The sequence below is a fragment of the Molothrus ater genome, chromosome 10, assembly GCF_012460135.2.
Source record: "Molothrus ater isolate BHLD 08-10-18 breed brown headed cowbird chromosome 10, BPBGC_Mater_1.1, whole genome shotgun sequence".
Taxonomy (NCBI): Eukaryota; Metazoa; Chordata; class Aves; order Passeriformes; family Icteridae; genus Molothrus; species Molothrus ater.
The window spans coordinates 3,919,622-3,943,427 of record NC_050487.2 but is presented as its reverse complement, the minus strand read 5'-3'; the positions used below and the strand labels follow the sequence as shown (position 1 = coordinate 3,943,427).

Below are 23,806 nucleotides of genomic sequence, written 5' to 3'. Positions count from 1 at the left end.
CTTCTGCAAGTCATTAGCAGTTAGAGGTTTTCACTGATTTTTTCACTGCTGGCCTCAAAGGAGTGAAAACATCAGCCAAGACAAGACTATTGTTCCCCTCTGTGATGCAGGTTGTAACTGAATTTGTATTTGAGTCAACAGGGACATGTACTCAGCAGCATGTTACAAATTCCCAAAGTAAGAAAAAGAAATTATGCAGAATTTGACAGGAAATAATCCTAAAAGCCTACTGAAACTGTAACTGCAGTGTTATGTTCTCATGAAGTAATCAGAGCTTCCACAGGAAAAAATGTTGATTAGGACAGGAAAATTACTCCTCAGAAGCAGAAAAATCTTCAATTTCAGTGCTACACCAACAGCTCCTGGCTGTTATTGCACACCCCTCCATGTTAGCACCAGATACATTGTCTAATATTTCAAAATGAAAATTTTTCAAATACTTAAATAGAAACTTTGTTAGTCAAAAATCTTACACTTAGAGGAAAAATAAGTTAGCCTGAAGTACTTTATGAACTAAAGCTATTGTAGAGCTTTAAAAAAAACTTTTAAAAAATTAATAAAAATTTTATAAAAATTTCTAAACAATACATAGAGCCAAAATTCTAGAAAATACATAAAAAGTCATGTGACATGGCTAAAAGAACAGCCAAGACAGAGAATGTGCATCTATTTGTAAGTGAACATAGAACAAAAAAAGAAGTTTGACCATCTCTTCAGCAACACTGAGAAAAAAGAAACTTTTCAGTTTTTCTGAAACAATGATCTTTCCTGCAGAATTTTAACTCAGTCTTCTTTGATTTGGGATGAGCATCACAGGAGGAATATTAATACCAGATATTTTAATGATCACCATTCTGGAAATACAAGTTGAAAATGTTAACAAATTATCTATGGGGCTTTTTTTGCCTGGATTTTGGAGCATTTATTATACAAAACCAGCACCACAAAAGATACCTGCTAAACTTCAAATCATCTGCAACTGTATAAAAAATGTGGCTCAAACCACCAAAAGAAAACATCAACTATACGATAAATTTTAAATTAAAGGCAAAAAAGAAAAGTTGTTTTCTGGGATGATGTGGCTCAGAAAGAAGCTTTTTCCTAAGGAATCTTTAGATTTCTCTCAGTGCTTTCTGTAGCAGCTTTTAAAAAATTTCATCTTAGACACACCAAAAGGAAGAAAATACAAAATATCTTTCCAGTCTCAGAAACGTACAAAGCAGTTCCCATAACCACAATGGACTGGAGCCATATATGAAGCTCCAGAGACTGGAGACAGCTAAAAAGCAAGTGCTCTTGGGAAGATGGGAAATATGGAAAATAAGAGGCAGAAGGAAGGAAGTAGGTTAAGCACAAAAATAATGAGGGGGAGGTCATGGCCAGGATGAGGCTGCTCCCCTGGCCTGGAAGGGAACTGATCTGTGCTCCTCAAATAAAACACCTTTTACAGTGCTGTGTGTGAGGACTGTAGCTAAGCTGAGGAATGTGAAAATGCAGGATTTATCTTCTAGGAAGCTGGACTTTAGAAATCTTCTGTAAAATAAAATTACTGATTAAGTGAATCAGTGCTGTGGGGGAGGCAGAGAAAAAGTCACCTCTTCACTTGCACAGATAAATTTCCATACACAGTGTCATAAGCACAGACCAAAGAAAGATGACTGTCATGAGAGAAGATGGTATCATTTCTGTTTAAGAAGGACTAGGCAAGAGCATGGCATTGCTACTGAAGTAATCCACTGAAGAAACTGAAAAAAACCAAATATATTTGTTGGCCAAAGGATGCAAGTGCTGCCAAATTTACATTTTGATTTTCTTTATATTTCTGTAAACACAGCAAAGCTGTATTGGGGAGTAAAGTGCATTTTTAAAAAGTTAACCCCCCCCCAAAAAAAAACAGCCAAAAAAAAAAAGAAGCTTTAACAGGTATAATCCCATGTCAGCAGTTTATTTTCAGTGCAAATAAAATACAGTTCTTGTTTTAGTACAGAGAATACACCTCAATTAGGCTGGTCTGGTTTTGGAATACCCACTCCCATGTGAATATGTGGGGAGCAGCTGCAAGCAGCACTGCACTGGGGACAGGGCAGCAGGCTGGGAACAGCTGACCCTACAAACAGCAGCTCCCTGTGCTGGGCCTGGGCTGGCAGCAGCAGCAGAGCCCTGATGGCCCTGAGACAGCACCCCCTGTGCCCCTGGAGCCCTGCACTCACCAGAAAGCCCTGGGGATGAGCTCTGCAGCCTGCGTGCCACACATCCATGGCAAAGCAGCAGGAAATATTCCTGCATCATGTACAAAGGAGTTAACCTTCCCAGAAGGGTTTGGTATTTAAAACTTATAGAGCCTGATCATCTATCAAGTGGTTTTAGGAAGGCTTTGCTGCTCTTCTGTGAATTAAACTTTTATTATTTTTTTCTTAAGGGGGATAGATTTTCAGAATTATTAGTGCAATTTATCATTTTTCACTAGCAGGTACTTTGTTCAGGCTGATTGGAACTAGAATTAGGACAAAACATCTGGTGAGCAGATCACATCACCTGAAGCAGCTGGGTGACCATTCCCAGCCCTGTAGATGTCCAGCCCACAGTAACTGCAATCCAAGAGCCATGGACAGCAACAAACTGAAAAATTAATTATCTCCTCACCCCTAAGCTGGAGTTCCTCCTGTGCAAGGACTGCAAGGAGTAGATACATCAGGAAAAACATTCTGATATATTCTTCATGTCTATTAAATGCAACATTAATTTCTAAGGTTTTTAATATGTCCCTTTATGTCAAAATAAATTCTAATTTAAATTCCCCACACTGTTCCCTTTCATATACCAGTAATGAACTATGCTTGTTAGTTATTTGTGATAATTGCTGCTGCTAAGTATTTCTCAGAAAAATTGCCTCATACCTATTCCTTACTTGCAAAATAAGTTGAAGTAAACTTACTTACCAAGTAAATTATTCCATCTTACAAAAAAGTTTAAAAAGAACTTCTTCAAATACCAACATTCTGTTGGAACAAGTCATTAAATTGGTAACTAAATATTGTGCAATGGGTTAAAAACAACTTGTGGAATACCCAGTAAGTCACTACTGTGGAATAAATCCCCATGACTCAAACCTTCCTTAAATTCCAGCGAATTACTGTGATTTGCTACACTTGTGGAAGGGATGATAGCTGAGATGACAGTTGTGCAGGAAATAATGCAGTTCAACCACTGCAGATGAATTGCCAGTATTTCTAGCCAGGCTTACTGGGAACAGACATCTTTGTGGTGAAACTGCAGATTGAAACACCCACACTAAGTGCTCTCAGGGACAAAGACTGGATAATCCTTGATGAATTCTGTGATGCAGGGAACAGAAAATGGCAGGGGAGAGCATCAGGCAGCGTGTGCAAAGCCTGGGAGCGAGCAGCACGGCTTTTCCAGCCAGGAAGGGGTGGCTGCATCCCTCCAAACATGCCTGGCACAGTGCACCTGCTATTTAAAGCTCCAGTTTTATGTGACCACAGGAATTCTAAATCAATACAAGCACAAAAATTCCTGATTGTATTTTTAGGAAAGCCCTGTTCAAAAATTGCAAATGCAATCTGTACTACAGAAATGACACCTCCAACATGCTCGTGTAGGTGACTGGAATGAGCTTTTCTTCCTCCGTTCCTTTAGGAGCAAGGGATATTCCTGACAAACTAGTAGTGTGAAACAAAGAACCTACCTTTGCCCAAAGAATAATTGCAGAGTAATTAAATGTAATTAAAAAGCTGCCTAGTTGAATTTAGCTTTTTACATTTGTAATTGTAACACCACGTGCTCACTTGTAAGGCTCTGGAGAACAAGGGACTTCCCAAAAGGAGAATGGCAATCAAGAGAAATCCATATTCATCAATATTATCAATATTCCTAAGGGCTACATTTAGCAAAGCAGCCAAGAGAATAATGCTTTTGTATGGCTAAACAGAAAAAAACTTTTATAGTCATTTTAAGTAGGCGAGTCCCTGCTGTGGAAGCAACAAGGAATTGTTGCTTGAAGATTTAAGGGCATAAAGCAACATCTGCAGGGAAAATGCATCTTATTATCCAACTACATCAGCTGACCTAAAATAAGCAAGTTTCTGTATCCTTAAGAAGGGCTGGTCTAGCCTTTAAAAAAAAATCAAAACCAAACAACAAAGCCCTACTCTTTTCTCTCAGTGTATCAGCTGGTCAAATTAAAACCACTATTTCTGCCTATGAATTATGCATGGGTAAGAGGAACAGAAGGCAGACAAAGAAAAGCAGATTCTTCTTGACCAGGCACAAACAGCAAGCAGTAACACCCATCATTCTATCAAGCTACAGACTCAGTAAATCCTTAGAAAACAGAGATATCTTGCCAACAATTGGAAGTACCTAAGCTGTACAGAAATAAGCTTTAGAGCTGTCCAGATTGTATTTCCCATGTGCAACTGTACCTTGTTCTCTAATAATTACAATTCAAATGGGAGAATTTTGTCTGCAAGTTTTTAAATGTGTGGTTACTCCTTTCTAGACTCAGTTGTAGTAAAAACACCAAGACAAATTTGGCCTGCACTTTCCATGTTTTAAGACAAAACAACTTCTAATTTTTTTTTAAATTTTAAGATAACTGCAGTCTCAAAATAATATTTAGTAATGTGCAGTCTTCTGTTAAAATGCTTAAACTCAGAAATGAAATAATTTTGGTTTAGACATTACAGTCAAGACCTGGAAGAGGTGTGAGAATGAACAGTGAAATATATACTCTGTAAACCAGCTATTGAAAGAAAAAGAAGAAAAAAGATAGGTAACACTCATTTCACCTGGATGTAAAGGCTCATTTTTGTAACAACAGCAGGGCTACCTAGGGAGCCTCTGGAGAAGCTGGGAATGTGATTTACAGAAATGCAGCTTCAGGAGCACTAATGCACACAGACTAATCTGGGCTGCTCTGGTCCAGGGAGTAAAGCACCTACCTAAATCACTTTTTTCTTCTTATTTTTTCTTTTAAAGCAAACACTTTCAATTTAATTGTGCATGGATTTTACACCTTTACAACACAACCTGCAAAGTCTTTTTCAAGACTGCATAATTTTGACACATAAAAAAAAGGAGCAAACAAGTATTAAGGTGATAAAATGTGCCACTGGGACCATTACAGATGTTTATATAAAAATTATATATGCAAATGTAACAGTTCTATATATTTAGTGCATATATATATATAAATAGGTAATGGTTTACCTCACTGACTACATCAGCAGAAGCTTTAAAGATGCTGACAGCACACAATCACACCTTCCATCTTATTTACAACAAGGTTTTAATGCTTGTAGGACACAGGAAGTTCTGAAACTTCAGTGATGATTACTCTAACATACTGTTAGTTCCTAGGGAATGATGAAACATTTAGCATCTCTAAAAAAAAAAGGACCCACTAAACATGAATCCTTTCCAATCCACACAATGTGCATTTCCTCAAGGATGTTAAAAGCTGCCAGAAAAAAATGTTTATTATTTTCAAGATCAGTTCCTTATGTCACATATGGAATCCTACATCAGTAGGATTTTTGCTGGCTTTGGCAAAACAGGGGAATTCAGTTTAATTCAGTACCCCAGGAGCTCTGGGTAAGTCAGGCTGGAAGAAATCTCCAAAGTCTCTTGGTCAATCAGCTGCTCAAAGCTATGAAGTCAGAGCAGGTTATTCAGGGATTTATCCAGGTTCAGCCTGAAAACCTCAAGGACAGAGACAGCACAAGCCCTAGAATTCAGCAAAGCTCTCCTACTCTTTTACTGCCCTAGTAAGAGAACAGGTGAAAAAAAAGACCCTGAACATGAGATCATCTCTGCAGTGAAAATGGCCTTTTAAATGTATTTTCCACTGGAAAACAGAGACAAAAGGAGACAAACTATTTTCTTTTTTAGAACTTTCAGCTTTACTATAATATTTACTTTTATAATGGCTACATATCTAGAACACCAGTGAGTCTGAACTCATTTGAACTTCTGAGGATTCCCATTAAACTTGTACTTAAGCGGGAAATTACATATGAATACCATCTCTACAACAATTTGTGCTACATATCTCCAAATATTAAAAAATGGTGAAAATTTCCTTTTCAAAGGAGAATGTTTTACTCTGTCAAACAGCTTGGGACAAGTGCCTCCCACAGAAGGCTGGATGGAGGGGTGGAATATCAGCTCTTCACTGAATCCCAAGATGACACTGAGACTTTTTTTAGTCTTTGAAGGTAGTGATTATTTATAAAGCCAGTAGGAACCTCAATCTCTGATGAAAAATAGATCTCAAGGAGCACCAGGCTTTGTGTTAAGGTCTTTCTATCCAAATTCTGAGGATTCTAAATATGTATCAGAGCTACTCCTTCCTTAAATCTTAACACAGAGAAAAAAATGAAGCTGAATATGGCTATCCTGGAGAGGAGAGAAGGAAGTCAGCTATAAAGAGAAATTCAAGTCTAAAAGTATTGTATAATTATTTAGACTTGATTTCCCCAGCATATAACAATATGCTGCTAATAATAGGATCCTGAGCTCCATTTTTTCATCTATTAATTTTACCCTTTGAGAACTAGAATAGTTACAGTAATTACAGCAGTATTACAGCTACTAATTTATAAGGTTATTATGACACTCTTTAGAGAATTTTTTTTAAGTGATGAAGTTCAAAATATAAAGATTTTAATACAATAGCTACAGCATTTAAATGCTCTCCATCATTCTAAATCAACAGGCAGAGAAAAAGACCTATTGTACATGTGGTAGAAAATACCCATCTGCCAACACACACAGAAAGCTGGGTTTGTTTTTTACTAAAAGGTATTTTTCTTCCCAATATTAAGCAGCTGAGGTAACACATTCCTTAGCTATTTTGAATGAAAATTTGAAGTTTACCCTCCAAGATCTTGGTGACTTGGAAGAAGCACTTGTTGCAGTCCTGTTATAGTTAATGTTCAGCTTTTCAGGCTCATATTTATATATGGTGAGCTCCCTTTAAAAACTAATTTTGGTGAGTAAAAAGTTTCAGATAAAATTCCTATAAATGGTCAAAACCAGATGAACATCACCTTCTGTCTTCAATGACAATTTAAGTAAAGTATTTGCAGTTCTTGTCTACACCAGCAAATTAAACTGCAGTGATAGAACTGCTTCTCTAAGTGGCTGTAGTTACATCTGGAATAGCTCTCACTATATAAATCCAGTGGGGCAAAATCAATGCATACACAATATGAAAAATATTAAGAAAATATAGTCTATATTTTAAAATATAATTATATTAACAATATAATAAAAATAAAATTAATAACTAGCTGATGCATTGAACTGGACAGCTTGTGCAATGTATCAAAATAATGTTTTGCAGAACTAGAAATATCAGAAGCTTCCACTGAGTTAATAATTACAAGTAGTAATCTAAACTGTCTGGGATAGAACAATTGTCAAACCTTGTCTGTGAAACTTTTTACAAGACAAAATATATTGCTAGTAGTTTTAGATTTCTCCTTTATAGCTAGACTTGTCATACTTACAGGTGTGCTTTTTGAAGCTAAGACACTTAACAGTCCTAATACTTTTGAATTAAAAAGAAAATCTCTCCCTAAAAACCTTCCCATTATAAATGAATATAAAAAAATTTCATGACAGTTACTTTACCTGCAAGACACATTTATACTTTCAACAGCAAAAATCAAATGTCTTCCCCCAAAAAGTGTTTTGTTTTCAACAAAAAGTCTTTTGCTGTGAGTAGCAAAACTAAGTGGCAATTTGTATTTTCAGTGTGAGATAAGGATCAGTCCCTTGGAAAGTTCTGGCACTGAAGTTTGTAAATAAGCTTTGAGTACATTCTTGCTTTCCCTACTCAGCTATTTCCTGCAGAAGCATACACAGGTACCCTGGTCATATTCCCAGCTGAAATGAACCAGAGCTAACCTTAGAGCTGAGGGGTCACTTCAGATACTTTGGTTTTAGAGCTGTAAAATGACAAAACTTAAAAAGAAGAAAACAAAAATCCACATAGCTTCACAGGGACTACTAAAGAAGATAATGAATTTTAATCAGGTGGTAGAGATAGCTTTTCCTGGGTGCAGTGACAATGATGGCATCCCTCCCTCACTGAACAGCACCGAGCTGGGCAATCACCAACCACAGGAACTTTACCAAGGGCAAGTGCTGGGTTCTGCACTGGGACTGGGCCACCCTGGAGAGGAGAGCAGGACTGGAGAGCAGCTGTGGCAAGTCCTGATGGATGGAAGGCAAGCTCAATGTGAGTCAGAGGTGTCCTGGCAGCCACAGGCCAGGGGAGCCAGGCAAGGGGGGACTGGATTGTCCTGCTCTGCTCTGACCTGGGGTGGCCTCAGCTCCAGTGCTGAGGCAGCACAAGGTAACACGTGAAGTTTCAGAGTTCAAAGGAGGCCAGGAGGATTGTGAAAGGTCTGGAGGGGAAACACCTCCCTTGTGGGGATTAGCTGAGGTCATTGATTTGCTCAGCCTGGAGGAGACTGAGGAGACCTCACTGCAGTCTGCAACCTCCTTGTGAGGGGAAGGGGAGGAGCAGACACTGATTTCTTCACTCTCATGACCTGTGACAGCAGCCAGGGGAACAGCTAGAGCTGAGTCAGGACAGGTTTGTGTTGGATGCCAGGAAAGGTTTTCACCCAGAGGATGGCTGAGCACTGAACAGTCCCCAGGACGTGATCACAGCACCAAGCCTGACAGAGTTCAACAAGGGTTTGGACAATTCTCTTGGGCAAATGCTGTCAATCCTGGGGATGACCAGGACTAAAAGTTGGACTCCATCATTCCTGGGGGTCTCTTCCACTCCATGTTCATCTTTGGAACAAACACAGATCATGTTCCTAACTCTACTCAATCAGCTGGAGTCTCTACAAGCCCTGACAGAGAACACAAAACGTAAGAGATATCAGGGGTACTGTTACCACACAGATTAGCACAGATACACTCTTGGCACATTCTGCACTGCCCACTTGTGTCCACATGTGTCACTCAGCCAGAAAGCCCCTGCCTCTCCAGTGGCTGATCCAGTGACTCAGGTTGCCCAGAATTATTCCAAAATGCCCAGTGTGACTTGCCAAGTTCCACCACACCTCATTCTCATCCCCACACTCCCACTGTCACCAGCTTTTCTCAATCCTTACACAAGCTGTTGTTAGTTTTTTCATATTGACACAGCCTCCACACTTGCCTCACATTTCCTATGCTTCTTATTTCCAGCCACCTTTCACACAGATTTATTCAGGATTCTTGTTTATCCCTTTTCTCCTGGTCTGTTATACAATCCCATTTCAGCAAATTCCCAGTTTAAATTTTGACTGTGTCTTCCTAAAAAGGCAATGTATCACAAGTAGGATCAGCTTTTTCATGAGGAAGTTCATGCCAGGCAGTTATGAAAGACATGGGAATAAAAGTCACTGTATTTTAGGGAAAACAGCAAGCTGTCTCCTCATGTCCCAGGGTCTGGCTGTCCCTAGCAACATGTAATCTCCAATATGAGATTATGGTACCATTCACATGGCAAAACTTGATGCCAAGTGTCTCACTACTAAATCTAGAACAGCACTCAGAGCTAAATGTAAAAATAGCAGGAAATAATTTAAGGATGTAGAATAGAAATGATAGAAAGAAAATATCCAATGTTTTACAAGGTTTATGCTTACCTAGATGCACAAAAGCTTTTAGAGAAGTAACTGGAGGATATGAAAATATAAAAGTTAAATAAATAAAGAGTTTTGTTTAACTCATGGAAGTGGCATCAAGAAGCCTGCAAGGTGAAGTTTCTAAGGACTGACATGGATTATTTTCAGCAAGGAACTGTGTTTTTATATTTTCTGAAGACTTCCACCATTTATTCTAAAAGAGCTTCATTTAATCTGTGTTCTCTGAGGAAACAGTATGTCAGAAAAAGAGAGAGTCCAGTAAAAATCTAATCAATGAAGTGTCCAATTCTGAGTATTCATGTATATAAGACTTTATCAGAGATGAGTTGCTAATATAACTGGCTTAAGGCTAATTGCAGATAATTTTTTTTGTTGAGAACTTTGGCTATGGCAGATACTGGTGAGTAGATACCCAGAGGCCACCATCCTCACTGGCACCCAGCCTGCCTCCTTTTCAACAACCACACTTGTGCTGAGAAAGGAAGACTGGTCACACCTTAACATCAGCATTCAAATGTCTCTGTAATTTAGGATTTTATCATTACTATCAATGTGATCTGCTTAGATGGTGTTTTTTTTTCTTCCTCCACAATCATGAGTAGGGCTGAATGACAAAGCTCTCACTGCAGGTGGGTCCTGAGCCCTACACAGATTATTGTGCACAATTATTTTTAATTCCATGTGAAGTCACAACTAATGGAAATTAAGCTCTCATCCCTCAAGTTTTTATAACTAACAATCTGTAAAAAATACTTTTGCCTAGTTCAGCATTTATTTGCCCCTTGCAATCAGCAGACACACAAAAGGAGCCAGAGGCAAGAAATCTTAACAATGCAGAGAAGTTCTTATGGAAGCATCCTGTATTTCAGCAGCATTGAGAGCTGGCTGGCCTGGTTTCTCTGAGGTTTCTCATTACTGCTCCAAGCTTAACAGAAGAGATGGGTTACAAATATTAGTATAAAATTTGCCCTTGGGCTCAATATAAGTGACTGTAAAACTTTCAGCTTCAGGACAATTTTAAGGGATGAAAATATTTCAAAGTTGCATCTGAAATAATCTCTTTCTTGCACAGCATCTCTTCATTCTTGTCTCATGAAAAGCCTTCACAGAAGTGTGCAGTGTAACTTTTTTATAGCACAATGCTGTGATTCATGTCTTGTGATCTCCCTTACCCATTCCTAGAGAATTTTATGTATTTCCTATTATTTTTCAGGATTTTCAAAACACTGGTTCTAGGTAAGAATCAGAACTCTAAGACATAGTATGCTGTACACTACTCACAAAATCAACTAGAGTTTTTAGGCATATCAGGTGCAACCAGCTCCAAGAGCAGTCTTCAATATCCTCTAATTCTCCTGGAGTTGTTTTAGGAAGCAGAGTAAAAGCCTGAAGCTATCACTTTATCACTATTTTTTAATGGTGGTTCCTGTAACCCACCTCAATGTTGTGGTTCAACCCCAAATTTTTGTTCAATCCAGAACACTTCACAAATAGAAAGCTGATGGAAGTCAATACAGCAGAGTATTTCTCAACTCTCAGAAGGATTTTTACTTCTAACACATAGAGAAGTGGCTATTTCAATGAAGCCTCCCTATAATAAAGTTTCCTATGCAGAGAAAACCAATGCATATTAGTCCTGAAAGTCATTATCAGGAATAACACCGAGTTACCAGGTGACACCTGAACATTTTTTAGTAACCTCAAGCAAGAAATGGGATTCTTCCAATGTAATGTAGGTGATATTCACCACCCTAACAAGCAGCAGCAACTGAGATTAGCTACAAGCTCAGGAAAGGGGAGAAGTATTCCCACCCCAAGTCCCTGGTGCTGCTTAACTCTGAACAAAGTGTAGAGAAAGATGCTAGGGAAATATATGTTGTGTGATACCTTCCACTTAGGAAGAAAGAAATTGTGTACAGTATTTGTGACTTTTAATCTCACAAAGATAAACACGTTTCCTAATGAGAGGAGAAAAGTGCATGAGACTATAAAGAGCCCACCATGCACAAAAAATCAAAGGAGCAGCAGCAGGATTACTGGCCTAACAGGAGCAGCAGAACAGCAGGGCTCCTGCATCACAGACTGTGCAAGTGATCCCGTTTGTGTAGGCAAAAACCTCTCACACATTCACTATTAACACAAATTCCTAAACATTTCTTGTGCCTAATGTACATGAAAAGCACAGCCATTTGGTGTTCCTCAACTGATTTAGCTGCAACACCTCTCTGCCCCAGCCCCAGCTCAGCTTTGGCAACACACTGATGAAGATCAGAGACCTGCAACACCAGCTGGCAAACAAAAAACCCACCAACAAAGAGGTGAGCTGGTCCAATACCAGCATTCCAAAACAGAGCATCTTTTTAAGTTCAAAAATTCAAGGACTTGCCTTATCTAGATTGATCTGGTTGGTGCCACTATCAGCCAGGTCCCATTTCATCCTGAGCTTCTGTTCTGAGTAAAAACCTTCCAATGCAAACTTTCATGCAGGGATGCACCTAGGCTAGAAGATGTTTCAAATATACCTGAAATCCCAAGAGTCTAAAGAAGCAATCCCCACAAAAAAATCCAGAAGGTTTAAAAAATAGGTCTCCTTACAAGAAACATGGTATTGACATACATGCACTTCTGGAATTTACTGAGTTTTCTCTCTTTGTTGAGACAAGGGGGAAAAAAAGAAAAACCTCATATAAGGGTAATAAAGTTGGAAACAGAAGGGTTGGGGTTTAATTCTTTAAAATTACCCAATGTAGAGTTCAATTATATTCCAAGAAAAGGAAACAGTTTTAGAAGTTACTTGCTTCAAGGCTAAGAGCTGGATAACAATGCATGTTTAAAAGTGAGAGAACAAGCTGAAGATGTAGCTCTGCTCCTCAGGTTCCTTTTACCCATGGAACTCATGTCTAAATTAAGTTCAGGATTTGCTATTTGAGGGAAAGAAAACTCTGAAGAGATCCTTCACTTTCAGGCAGAAAGTGCAGAGAATACAAACCATACAATAGATTCAAACAGCTTAAGGGGCTTCATGGTACATTATTTGTTCAACAAGACTGAGAAACGGAAGAGAAGGAAGGAATAAATCCCTCAGTTATTTCAGGATGAATAGAGGTGGAAACACTTCTGCAGAACCTGTGAGCAGATGAAAAGTCTGTTTACCACAACTGCTGTGACTTCTGCAGGCACAAACACAGGGGTTATTTTGTAGGTGATAGTGTTAAAAATTAGATGTCGTTACAAACTGCACATTTCAAATCCAGGCAGAATGCACTAAAATCTTGATTGCCTTTAATTCTTTGAATTAGGCTAAGACAAATCTTTTGTCAAGTCTACCACACTGGCTGAAAGATTATTTATATCACCCTATTTTAGAGACAGAAAATAGAAGAACAAATCTCCAAAGTATTTCAAAAAGCATGGGTTACAGCATCCTTCAGAGAGCTGGGTGAAGTCCTCCTCCTCAAAAGAACTACTTAAGGCAGGTAACTCTGAAATCCTGGGAATACAGAGCTCATCTACACTTCAGAATGAAACATTACAGTCTTCCCAAGAACTCATTTCGACTGGATTCTGTGAGAGGAAGGAGAAGGGAACTGAGAAATCCAAAATCTATTTGTAGCCTCCCAGCCCACGATGTTATGCTGGGAATAATTAAGGAATCATGTGTTTATTAATGACCTACCCAAAATATTCCCAGGGATACATCAGCACAGACACACTACCCAGAATGTCACTGCCACCAGTAAAAATCAGCAATAGCATTAATTTCTCATATAAATAAAGGGACATGAATGTTGTACTGTTTTTAGTTATTCACTAGATATTTTCAGCATTATTAAAAGCCATCCATGTGTATACTCTTACAGAAACATTCCCAGCTTTAACATCATTGCAACAGTTTAGACAAAAAATCTGAGATCATTTTATTGGAAATGCCTTTCAGAGGAACAGATTATTGTCATGAAAATAAAACGTTGCTACACTATAGCCTGTTTTCCATGTCTTATTTTTAAAATAACATTTTTTAACATCACTAAAGTTCCTACCTATGTACTTAAGTAAGTGCACTAAACTTATGCACTTACTTATGCACTAAACTTATGCACTTATGCACACATAGTTCCTACCTATGTACGTTAGTAAGTGCACTCATTACCATCATCAAGATGGTGAAATGACAGAAATTGAGAGAGGTAAAAGCAGCTGGTGCAAAATCAGGCCCACAGCAGCTCTACCTCAAGAGAAAAGCCAGGCAGTACCCAGGCTGTGAGGAAGCAATGGCACTCAAAGCTATTTCCTCTACCTACAAGTTCTTCCAAGATAACTCACTTGAATTATTTAAAGATGGTTCCCGAAGAAAACAAGAATTTAATCCTATTTATTTCTTTAGGGTACTAAAAAGGAGCCTGTTAAATCTGCATGTTCTGCTAACAAAATGCCCATACTCCCTTCTCCTGTGCCCTGGAAAGCTGTGGTGGTACAAACAACAGCCAAAGCAGTGAAAAACTGGCCAGCAAAAAGGGATTTGGAGATTGAAGAAATGAGACTCAGAACCTCTGGCACAAGCCATGAAGAACCCTGGAGGGTGTCCTGTTCACCTCCTTGAGGAATCAAAGGGAAGTGGACACAGTTCATAAGTGTATCTCATGCAGGCCATGTACTCATAGGTTAAACTACTGGGAAAATGCAGAGCCTATTCCAGACAGCTGAAAGAACTGCAGGAAAACATTAAGAATTCATCTTATGTCATTTACCACTCCATTGTTTTTCCAATACTCTTCAGAAGGTAAGTCTAGAATTGTTGCTTCAGGACACTTTTAAGGAAACCATTTCAATAAACAATAGGAATAAATATGAGTTTGCTCTAGTGCAAATAAGAGCACCTGCAATAAGTCTGTGGAATTCTGTCTTTTTCATACCACCAAAGCTTATCCCAGTAACTTTAATGCACTCTACAGAACTGCTTTAAAAGCATTCCTTACCATTAGAATCTTCAAGTCTGTTTTTTAAAATATGTTCCTTGTTGAAAGATCATTCTGAACAACATATTGATATATTATCCCTGTGTGCTGATCTTTTTAATTAATACATCTGACTGTAAACTGATAGTTAGGTTTGACTTTTCTAATTCTGTGTGACAACTTGAAGAACACCTTAACATGTGAAGTGAAACTCTGGACCTAAAGGACACTGTAGAACTCCTTCAACTTCACAGCACCAATATTATCCAGAATAGCTGTATGATGTGTGAAAGTAGGAAATAAAAATAATTTCCCAGCATTGTATTTGATCTGAACAATGTACATAAAATCCCTTTGACATAGTGGCACCAAAAATTTAATTTACAGATCTCTAACTCCATGGCAATGGCATGAGCAGCTACACAACAGCTGAACTCAGCAAAGTATTACAGGTCACAGTTGTAACCATGTAAAAGCAGAACCCACATGGAGAAGCCAAAAGCTGAAGATCAATACCCCAAAGCCATAAGGCACTAAACTCCAAATAAAAGAGTGAAAGCTTGTATTTTCTACCAAGAAAATGATGTTACCCATCAGCTCTTTCAAATAACTCTTCTGACCATATTTAAAACCAGTCCTAGAGACTAAAGCCAAATCAAACCTGTATACTTGCAGAGACATCCTCCCAACAATCAGGGTTTGGGTATTTTGCTGTGGTGTGGGGGATGTTTTTGCTGTTGTTCTTTGAGTTTAGGTTGGAGTTTGGTGTTTTTTTGCTTATCTGACAGTAGAAAAAAGGAAAAATCTCCCTGCTCAATTTTATTCAAAGATGGTAAGTTTTCAAACCACTTTCAACTTATATGAATAGTGAAGTGTATTGTGGTTAGATGATACAAGCAGAAGCAAATGAATTCTTTATAGAATTATGTGCAAACTAAAAATTGAATATTGAGATGTATAAACTAAGAAACTATAGGACAATTCTATCTGAGGTCTACTCACAATCAAATGTTAACATACACAAGGTAACAGAAGAAAATGTAGTGCAAGTTCTGCTCTCTATAATCTAAATTAAATGCTTTTCTCCTCCAACTTTACACAGAACACTGCAAGAACACAGAAGTGCAGGGATTTTTATAACCTTGACAACTCTGCATGGAGGCAATCCCTATTTCCTCCACATGGTTAGTAGTACATACCTGCAGGAGGGTACAGAATATGTTTAGGGCAGAAAGATTTCTTTGTAAAGCATCAAGCAGAACAGTCCTAAATCTGTTTGAGGCCTTCCAGACTAACAGGTGTAAAGTATATATCCTAGAAATTTGTTTGCCAGGTCCTGCAAAGTACACACCTACCATAATGTCTATGGACACATAGCTGTTAAAATGTCACCACTGAAATAATGCTGAAGCTCAATGTCTTTGCAAAGTAGTGATGAGTTTAAGAGTAACAGGCTTGTAAAAAAAGAGACCTTAAGAGTCAAATGAAACAGGGAGAGCTCTACTTCATAAAATATGGAATGCAGGTCCAAGTTGGAAGCATGATTTAGGAAAAAAAAATCCTCAATTTAGGAAAGCACTGAACAAGCTCACACACCTAGAACTGAAAGCCCATGTTTTTATTCCCTACTTTCTTTGCAGATTATCTGCAAATCTACAGCCCTCAGTCTCATAACAGACTTTTAATATATTCTTATTAAATTATGTACTTTGGACATCTCTGCAAAAAAGGAATAGCTCTCAGAAGCTACTGTTACTGCTCATTAGGATTGCAGAAAGAGAAGGAGAAAGACTCAAGAAGGCCAGTGGAGAGGCACCAGAATTTAGTGCACATAGATGTTGGACAGAAACTTTAACCATAGCTAGGATTATTTGCCTGTGCTACAAATGATGTGATTAAAATGTACCTGTTTTCCCTATTTAAATACTCTCTTCCTCTTAAGGAATGAGAAATAACCATGTTGCCTCTGAAGAAACCAGAATGAAAGGTATGCCCCAGAAAAGAATGGAATCCTCTGCATGAAGATGCATGTTCTGAAATAACAGCAGCCACAAAGATTAAGCTTTGGAGAAAGATAAATGTATTCCTGACCCAGAAACAGCTGTTTCTACCTAATTAGGAGCAGTAAAATGTCTTTCTATCCACCTCCATTGTTTAGAGCTCAAGTGGAGAATAAACAGTGTAATGCCCTTGTGAACTGCAGCCTCTCTGTATATAAGGTACCTATAGCAGCAGCCAAACAAAAACTTGTTTGGAGCATTAAGAAAAAAATTGTAGACAAGCTGATACTTCTGTATTGTGAGCATCTAATTAAAAAAAAAAAAAAAAAAGTTTTCCCCCTCTTGAAATACCCCAATCAGTACTTTTGGTACACATACCTCGAAGAATTCTCTCCTCATGGCAACGTAGAAAGTCCCAGATTCTAACAGTGCCGTCGTCAGAGCATGTAGCAAATTTATTATCCGTGGGTGAGAAACTGTTACATGAAGACACACAGCAGGGGAAAGAAGTCAGCATTTAACAGATTATCTATGCTTCTCAGACAGGGCAAAATTATACTGTAATGTGTTATACACTGAAGGAGGCATTTGAACATAGGCACTTCTAAGTGAATATAGTGCCTGCCAAACGGCACTTCAGCACAAGACATGAATTCAGCATAGGATTACTATTGCACTGCAGTCCCCTGTCAAATGAGGAAAAAATCTGGCATTTGTTCTTAGCACCCTCCTATCTGTGACTGCACACAGTAGTGCCTTCTCTGCAGGATGAGAAGCAACATCAATATGGTTTGGTAACTGTCAGCCTAGATTTTAATGTTTGGGAATACCACAAGAAAGTGACACTGCATAGAAGCACAGGAGAACAGTTCTTAGGAAAAAACTCCTCTTCAGCCACAGGTGCTTTGCAGCAGAGAAGCAAAACATAAGGGAAAGCTGGTTACAGGAAAATGCTATTTGGTTTAACTGTTGGGGAAAAAAAAAAAACCTATACAAAATAAACACTTATAAGAGCAATTTGGAAACAGTCCCTCTTATTACACCCCACCAACAACATGAAAAGAATCCTACAGACACGTAAGCAGCTTCCAGGTTCAGCAGTTAACATTGATTGATGAAAGTCACTGGAAAAGCAAGGAGTTATTTAACCATGTGAATAGGGCCAGAACACCTCCAACAACTGACAGGCACTCAACTTTCTTTCTGGTGCAGTGAAAGACCACAAGGGAGCCCTTGTGAAATCCTAGATCTTTATGACCAAGAAAGGGCCTAAAGCAGTAGAGAAATTCAGTGCATGGCCATGATAGTCAGACAGTAACTGAATCCAAAGTAAGCACTTCTCATAACCAAACTCTGGCAGAAAATGCTGTACCCTACCAAGAAAAATGGTGACTTTAGTGGAAAGTGAGTTTGTGGCAGTGAACCTTTATCACCATGGGCCAGCACCTGAACCCAAAGAAACACTGTTTTAGCACCATTTGGGATCTGCAGCTTCTCTTCAGGCTTACTTTAAAAACATTTACTAAAAATTATATGCAGGTTTGCTCTAGAAACACCCTTCATTTACATCTTACTGGTAAGTATCACTTTGGATTTGATTTTTATATAGACATTTGCACAACTGAGGCATCAACACTGAACCAAGAGAATATCCTACAATCTTCTTTTCAATGGCTTTCTTACAGTTTCAAGCTTGAAGAACCCATTCAGTATTAACATTAGACTTCTGTATGTGGCAGTCTGCGTGGGTATTTAGTATTACTGGAAGTCTTGGCTTCACCAAGCCAAGCAGTTCTTCACTTTATTTAGTGTTTTATTATTTTGTGAGAACTATGCAGGTGTTTTATTTCTGAAGGCTTTATATTTTATTCAGTTAGATTATTAAAGACTGAATTCTTTATTTGGAATGAAATTGTTGTCTTACACAGTGCGTATAAAAAGGAATAACTGATACACATCGTCACCATATAAAAATGAAAAGAATACCAGTGCAAAATGCGGCAGACAAATACATCTCTAACATATTGCAGAGGCGGATACTGGGACAATACTAATTCAGAAAGGTGCCAGCAAAACGGTGAGAATGTGGAAACAAAAGGAAGTACTGTGTTTATGTGGTGCAGGAAGTTTCCCAGAATCTGACAGAACCCATGCATTTCTGCACCCAGAATACACTTAGAGAACAGTCTAATCATGGCAATAGGTACTACAGAAAATGGTATATTGTGTATAAACCTGGCCTCTCTAATCGCCTCCTTATGTGCCTGGAACATCTTGACGTTGTTCATGTTGGACTGCCAGTATTTCACATATCCCCCGTGGTCTGCTGTCAGCATCCACATATCATTGTGTGACCAAGTCATAGCCCTTACAGGGCTGTCGTGAGCCTGCAAATTCAGAAACAGAACTTCTAGCAAACACATTCCAATACTCTCTGATCCACACAAACACTGAAGTTACTAAAGTTCCGACTTAACAGCTGCAATGAGGAAACGAGAACAATGATGATCTAATTACATTCAAGATGTTGGGGAGGGGGGGAAATCCCTTACTCTGTATACAATGGTCTTCCAAATAATAAGAGTATTTGCACTTTGTTTCCAAAGTGTTTCTTTACCATTACAAATACTCGTAATACATTCTCGAGAACAGTTAATACAGAGGATGGAGGTGGAATGAGAAGCATTAAGTGAATTGCCTGTAGCCATGGCCTGACATGGGATCACAACAGGACAGAAGACCTCTAAGGCTCCCATCACCACTCAGACCACAGACCCATGATGAACAGGGTGAAGATGTGTTCCTAAAACATGCTCCAAGACCTCAAGGAAATACAAAGAAATCTTGACAGATTACTTTACCTGCAATATTGTTTCAAAATTGAAAGTCAGTCCATTCCATAAAGTGAACTCCCCACTAGATGCACCAGTGACCAAGCGTCTCCCCTCAGGAGTCCACTGCAAAAGAAACATTTAACTAAACTGTGCAAATATAACATTCAAATATTTCTTCACAATTATCCAAATAAATCATGAGCTTCTTCAGGGACTCTGTGGAAATGGAAGCTACTAAATTACTTTCTAGAGGATGCAAGAAGGCAAAAATGCAGAACTGTGCCAGAGGACTTTTGACTTTTGTAACAACAGGACAAAGCCCACTGTAAAAACAATGAAAAACTCTAGTTGTAAAGATGAAATAAGCTTATTGGCACCAGTGCATTTCTAGCACATAATATCCATACTAAACAATACTTGTGACATCTTGGAAAAAGTTGTTAAAAGCTGTTTTGAGACTCCAACAGCACAGAGACCAAATTTCCTTTCTTTTGAGTCAAGACATGTCAGGTCTCTGAAATGTAATAAGGAAGGTAGGAATTGCACTCCAAACTCTCCAAGTAAGAACTCTTGTGTACTCAGACTTTACCATTGATTTTCCTAAAGCTCTGCATGGAAAGACTGGACACAGAAGTAGTCCATGCACTGCACATGCTATTTTTATTTAAAGATGCTTTAACTGCCATTTTGTTCAGTTAAGAATCAGTCTAATTTAAATCAGACAACACAACAAAGTAATTCCAACACTGTACTCACCCTGACAACAAACACTGGGCATTTTACTTTATTAGTAGAGGTTCGAACAAATTTTGTTGTCACAGCATTCATAGGGTTGTTCAGCATTCCTATAGGAGGGACCAACTGTAAGAGAAGAAAGAAAAGATTTCCTGATGACATTTAAATCAGAACCTTCAAGAAAAGAACACATTCTAAACACCCATTTTTGGAAAAGCAAGGTTATAATTTGCAGGGATATTACCAGATGTAAGTTGGTAGAAGTGTTTTGAAGTCTGCATGATTAAAAACACAAAAATCCAGAAGCAGCATCTTCAAGAGCAGCTTTGTAACCAATGCATGATGAAAGTTCTTATGCACAGAAATTAAAAGCCTGCCCAAGCTTAAGGTCCCTTTATGGACATGGATTCCAACAGAAAATAACATAGAGTGAAAATACCCTTCACAGCTTTAAGGCTTTTTGCAGATACAAAAATAACCTCAGCTGACATGCACAATCTTTCCTATCTTCTGGACAAATTTTATTTGCACAACTTGACCAGTGAACAGGAAAATTCTACTTACATCATTGTAATATCCTGCATCGGGCTGGATCGCTCGCATATCTCGTTGGTCTCTCTGCCACACTCTATTCTGGAAAGAAGAAAACAACTCCTAGTTCATAATAGAGCATTTCCTTGTTAAATACCAGAAAATAAGAAACACATGGAGATCCTGATTGGGAAATTCTGAAGTACTCCAAGGATTTTAGAATGAACTGTGTTAAGACTTTGGACTCAGGAAAAGGAACAAGTGGAGTTTCTATGCTGTAAGAAAAGGAGTCAGGAATGTTTAAAGAGTTAATTTCATCAGATTGAAGCAACTCCAGGAAAGCAGCAGTCCTGTGTAACAAGGAACATTATTGTGCTACTCTGCTGCCCAGTGTCAAAGCTTTATATTTACACCATTAGCAGCTGTGCTGATGAACTCCCCACGAAATCCACACAGCAGCACAAGCTACAAAAGGACCTTCTGCAGAGCCAGCATGAAGACAATGCCTTCAAAAGGCCAAAACTTAGATCAAGGGATAACAACACCTCCAATTACTTAAATTTTGTAAGTTGCCAAACCAAACCTTTTCAAAAACACTTCTCATGAATTTAGAATTATTTATTTGGGCTTTGTGCCACAGACCCTACCAATTTGGATCTGTGCACATATTGGAAATAAGTTCCAATTCTAGATAAAACATTCCCAGCATGCACCACTCAAGTTTCCTACAACCTCCTAGGCCAAGAGCAAATTACACATTTTCTTGGTTAGTTATTTTTTTCTAGAACCACATTAAATTAAAACAGTAGTACTGAAGCCAGATGGAGATCAGATTTTTTTGTATGTTGTGAACATTTTAATGAACAGAATTTTGAGGGTGCTTATTCCTGTCACAGTAAAAAGGTCCTGGAACTTCAAAAATGTTTTTTAGAATAGCACTCTACTAATAGAATCTCTTTTGGGGCATTCCTAAAATGTAAGAATGTGTTTAAAATGTTTGATGTTCAAAGAGATCTTAGAAGAAAATGGATTAATTATTACAAAAGCCTTCTAACTGTTAACACTGACAAGCTATAACCATGCACTGGCCATAGCAGATGGAATTAATTTCATCACATTTTTGCAATGCTGCTCTTGCAGCTGTAACAATGCCAGTATTTAGATTTCATTCTATTTCTTCCAGGGTAACGTCCAGTACTCGTAGAGTAAATCTTGGATAAGAAAATTGTATTTCTTAAGTAATGCTATCCCATCAGGTGAGCTAAATAAGCATTTTTACAGAAACATTTCTCCAATGAAACTTAATGTTTTTCTCTATTTCTTAACTCTCTTTCTTAGTTTTTCTCTATTTCTTAAGTATAGAAATGACTTTCAGAGGCCACAGTGCAAGCTGACGAGCTATTTCGTAAAATGATAAGAAAACATTTCTAGTGTCCTGATTTTGGAGGGGAAGGGGCAATGGTTCATGTTCCATTTTGGGAAATTTCTACTTAAAAGCAAAAATAAGAACAACTACATTATTTATAATCAGTTTTTTATGAAAAGCTAGAGGAGTGTGCCCCTTGTTGATGGAGTGACAAAACTCTCCTTTGTCCCCTCAGAAAGGAAAGAAGCCCAGAGGTTTCTCTCCTGGATTAGGTGAAAAAGCTGCCTCATAGGCCTAGGGGACTTCACCTCAAACTTAAGGAGAGCCAATTGGACAGAAGCCAAAAGGTCCCACCTGGGCAATTCACTAGAAAAAGAAGTTAACAAAGAAAACAATGGCTTTTGTGAGGTGTTTTACCAGGGGCAGGAGGACCTCCTGCACCTGGCTCGATTTTTCTCTGTTTGTTATTTTGCCTTTTATTAAACCTTTTTGTTTCCAAGACTGCAACAGAAGCCATCCTGCTAATTTTTATGCTTCCAAGAGTAGCTGAGCTATCTTGAGTGTTTTATAGACCTCCAAAAACTTATTAGGCCTAGCTCAAGAAAGCTACTATAACACAAAGCCAGAACATTACACAAGATATTCAACTGCACACCAACTTGGAATTTCAGGACAAAATGTAAAAGTTGGTATTTACACAAAATACAGAACACTTGCAGTTTTACTGCCAATGCTCAACATCTCCTTTTATTTTATCTTTATTTATATTATTGTAATTTTAACAAATCCACAAGCATTTAGAATTTTGCTTAAAAATGCAGCACTAGCTTATAGTAGAGGAAATGTATTTAAATATCTGTATAGAGGCTTTGCCCCGGAGGTCCCGGTTGCCCTTGATGGGTCATAGCTGCAGCCCAATTAAGGACATTGCAGCTGCAGCCCATCAAGGGCAACCAGGACCTCTGGGGCAAAGCCTCTATACAGATATTTAAATACATTTCCTCTACTATAAGCTAGTGCTGCAGTATTCTCTCCCAGCTCTCCCAGTATTCCAGACCTCTCAGCAGAAACCGAAAAGCACAATCCCAAATATCAAGAAAAGAAAAAAAACTTCGAAACAAAACCCAAAAATCCCTTTACTGACCTCCAAATATTTGATGACAGAAGGATTGTAGTCGATGGTCTTTCTGTTGACAGCTTTCCTCATGCGTTTCCCGTCGAAGGTGAGCTGCTGCATGGCCTGCTGCTGGGCGAAGTCAGGCCGCTTGTAGAAGAGCTGCCGCGGCGCCTGGTGCTGGAAGCGCGGCATGTGGAAGAAGCGCGGCGGGGAGCCGATCTCCGTGGCCATGGCTGCGTCCTGCTGGGAGGCTGCACAGGGACAGGTGGAATATATGTTATAATTCATGCTTAAGGGGAGATTGTGTTGTTAGGAGTAGAAAAGTTGCCCATTTTTTTTTAAAGTTGCAGAGTTCACAGCTTGGGCTAGTTGCTGCCAGGGTGGAGTTCTAATTGCTTGTTGTTGTAATCACCTGTTGTTTTGGTTAACTACTGTTGCAGACATCTTTTCATGTAAAATCCTTTCCTGAGGATTTTTTCCTCCTGAGAAGCTGAGAGGCCTCAGGAACAAAATGTAACCAATGGTTATCTGCTGCTGTGGAATGCAACAGGTGGATCTTTGCTTGGCCTGTCCGGGATGTTTATAATTAAT

At 38.6% G+C, this 23,806-nt stretch overlaps 1 protein-coding gene across 2 annotated transcripts in view; it reads right to left on the bottom strand.

Moving 5' to 3' along the window:
• WDR33 (WD repeat domain 33) overlaps window positions 1-23,806 on the bottom strand; it is a 71,981-nt gene that overhangs the window by 29,255 nt on the left and 18,920 nt on the right. For both annotated transcript variants that reach the window (XM_036388541.1, XM_036388543.1), the window contains exons 2-7: window positions 23,243-23,466; window positions 20,766-20,834; window positions 20,223-20,327; window positions 19,494-19,589; window positions 18,868-19,019; window positions 17,011-17,108 (exon numbers count right to left, since the gene is read on the bottom strand). In XM_036388541.1, coding sequence (XP_036244434.1) covers window positions 17,011-17,108; window positions 18,868-19,019; window positions 19,494-19,589; window positions 20,223-20,327; window positions 20,766-20,834; window positions 23,243-23,446 — 724 coding nt within the window. In that variant the 5' untranslated portion in view covers window positions 23,447-23,466. The remainder of the gene's footprint in view (window positions 1-17,010; window positions 17,109-18,867; window positions 19,020-19,493; window positions 19,590-20,222; window positions 20,328-20,765; window positions 20,835-23,242; window positions 23,467-23,806) is intronic.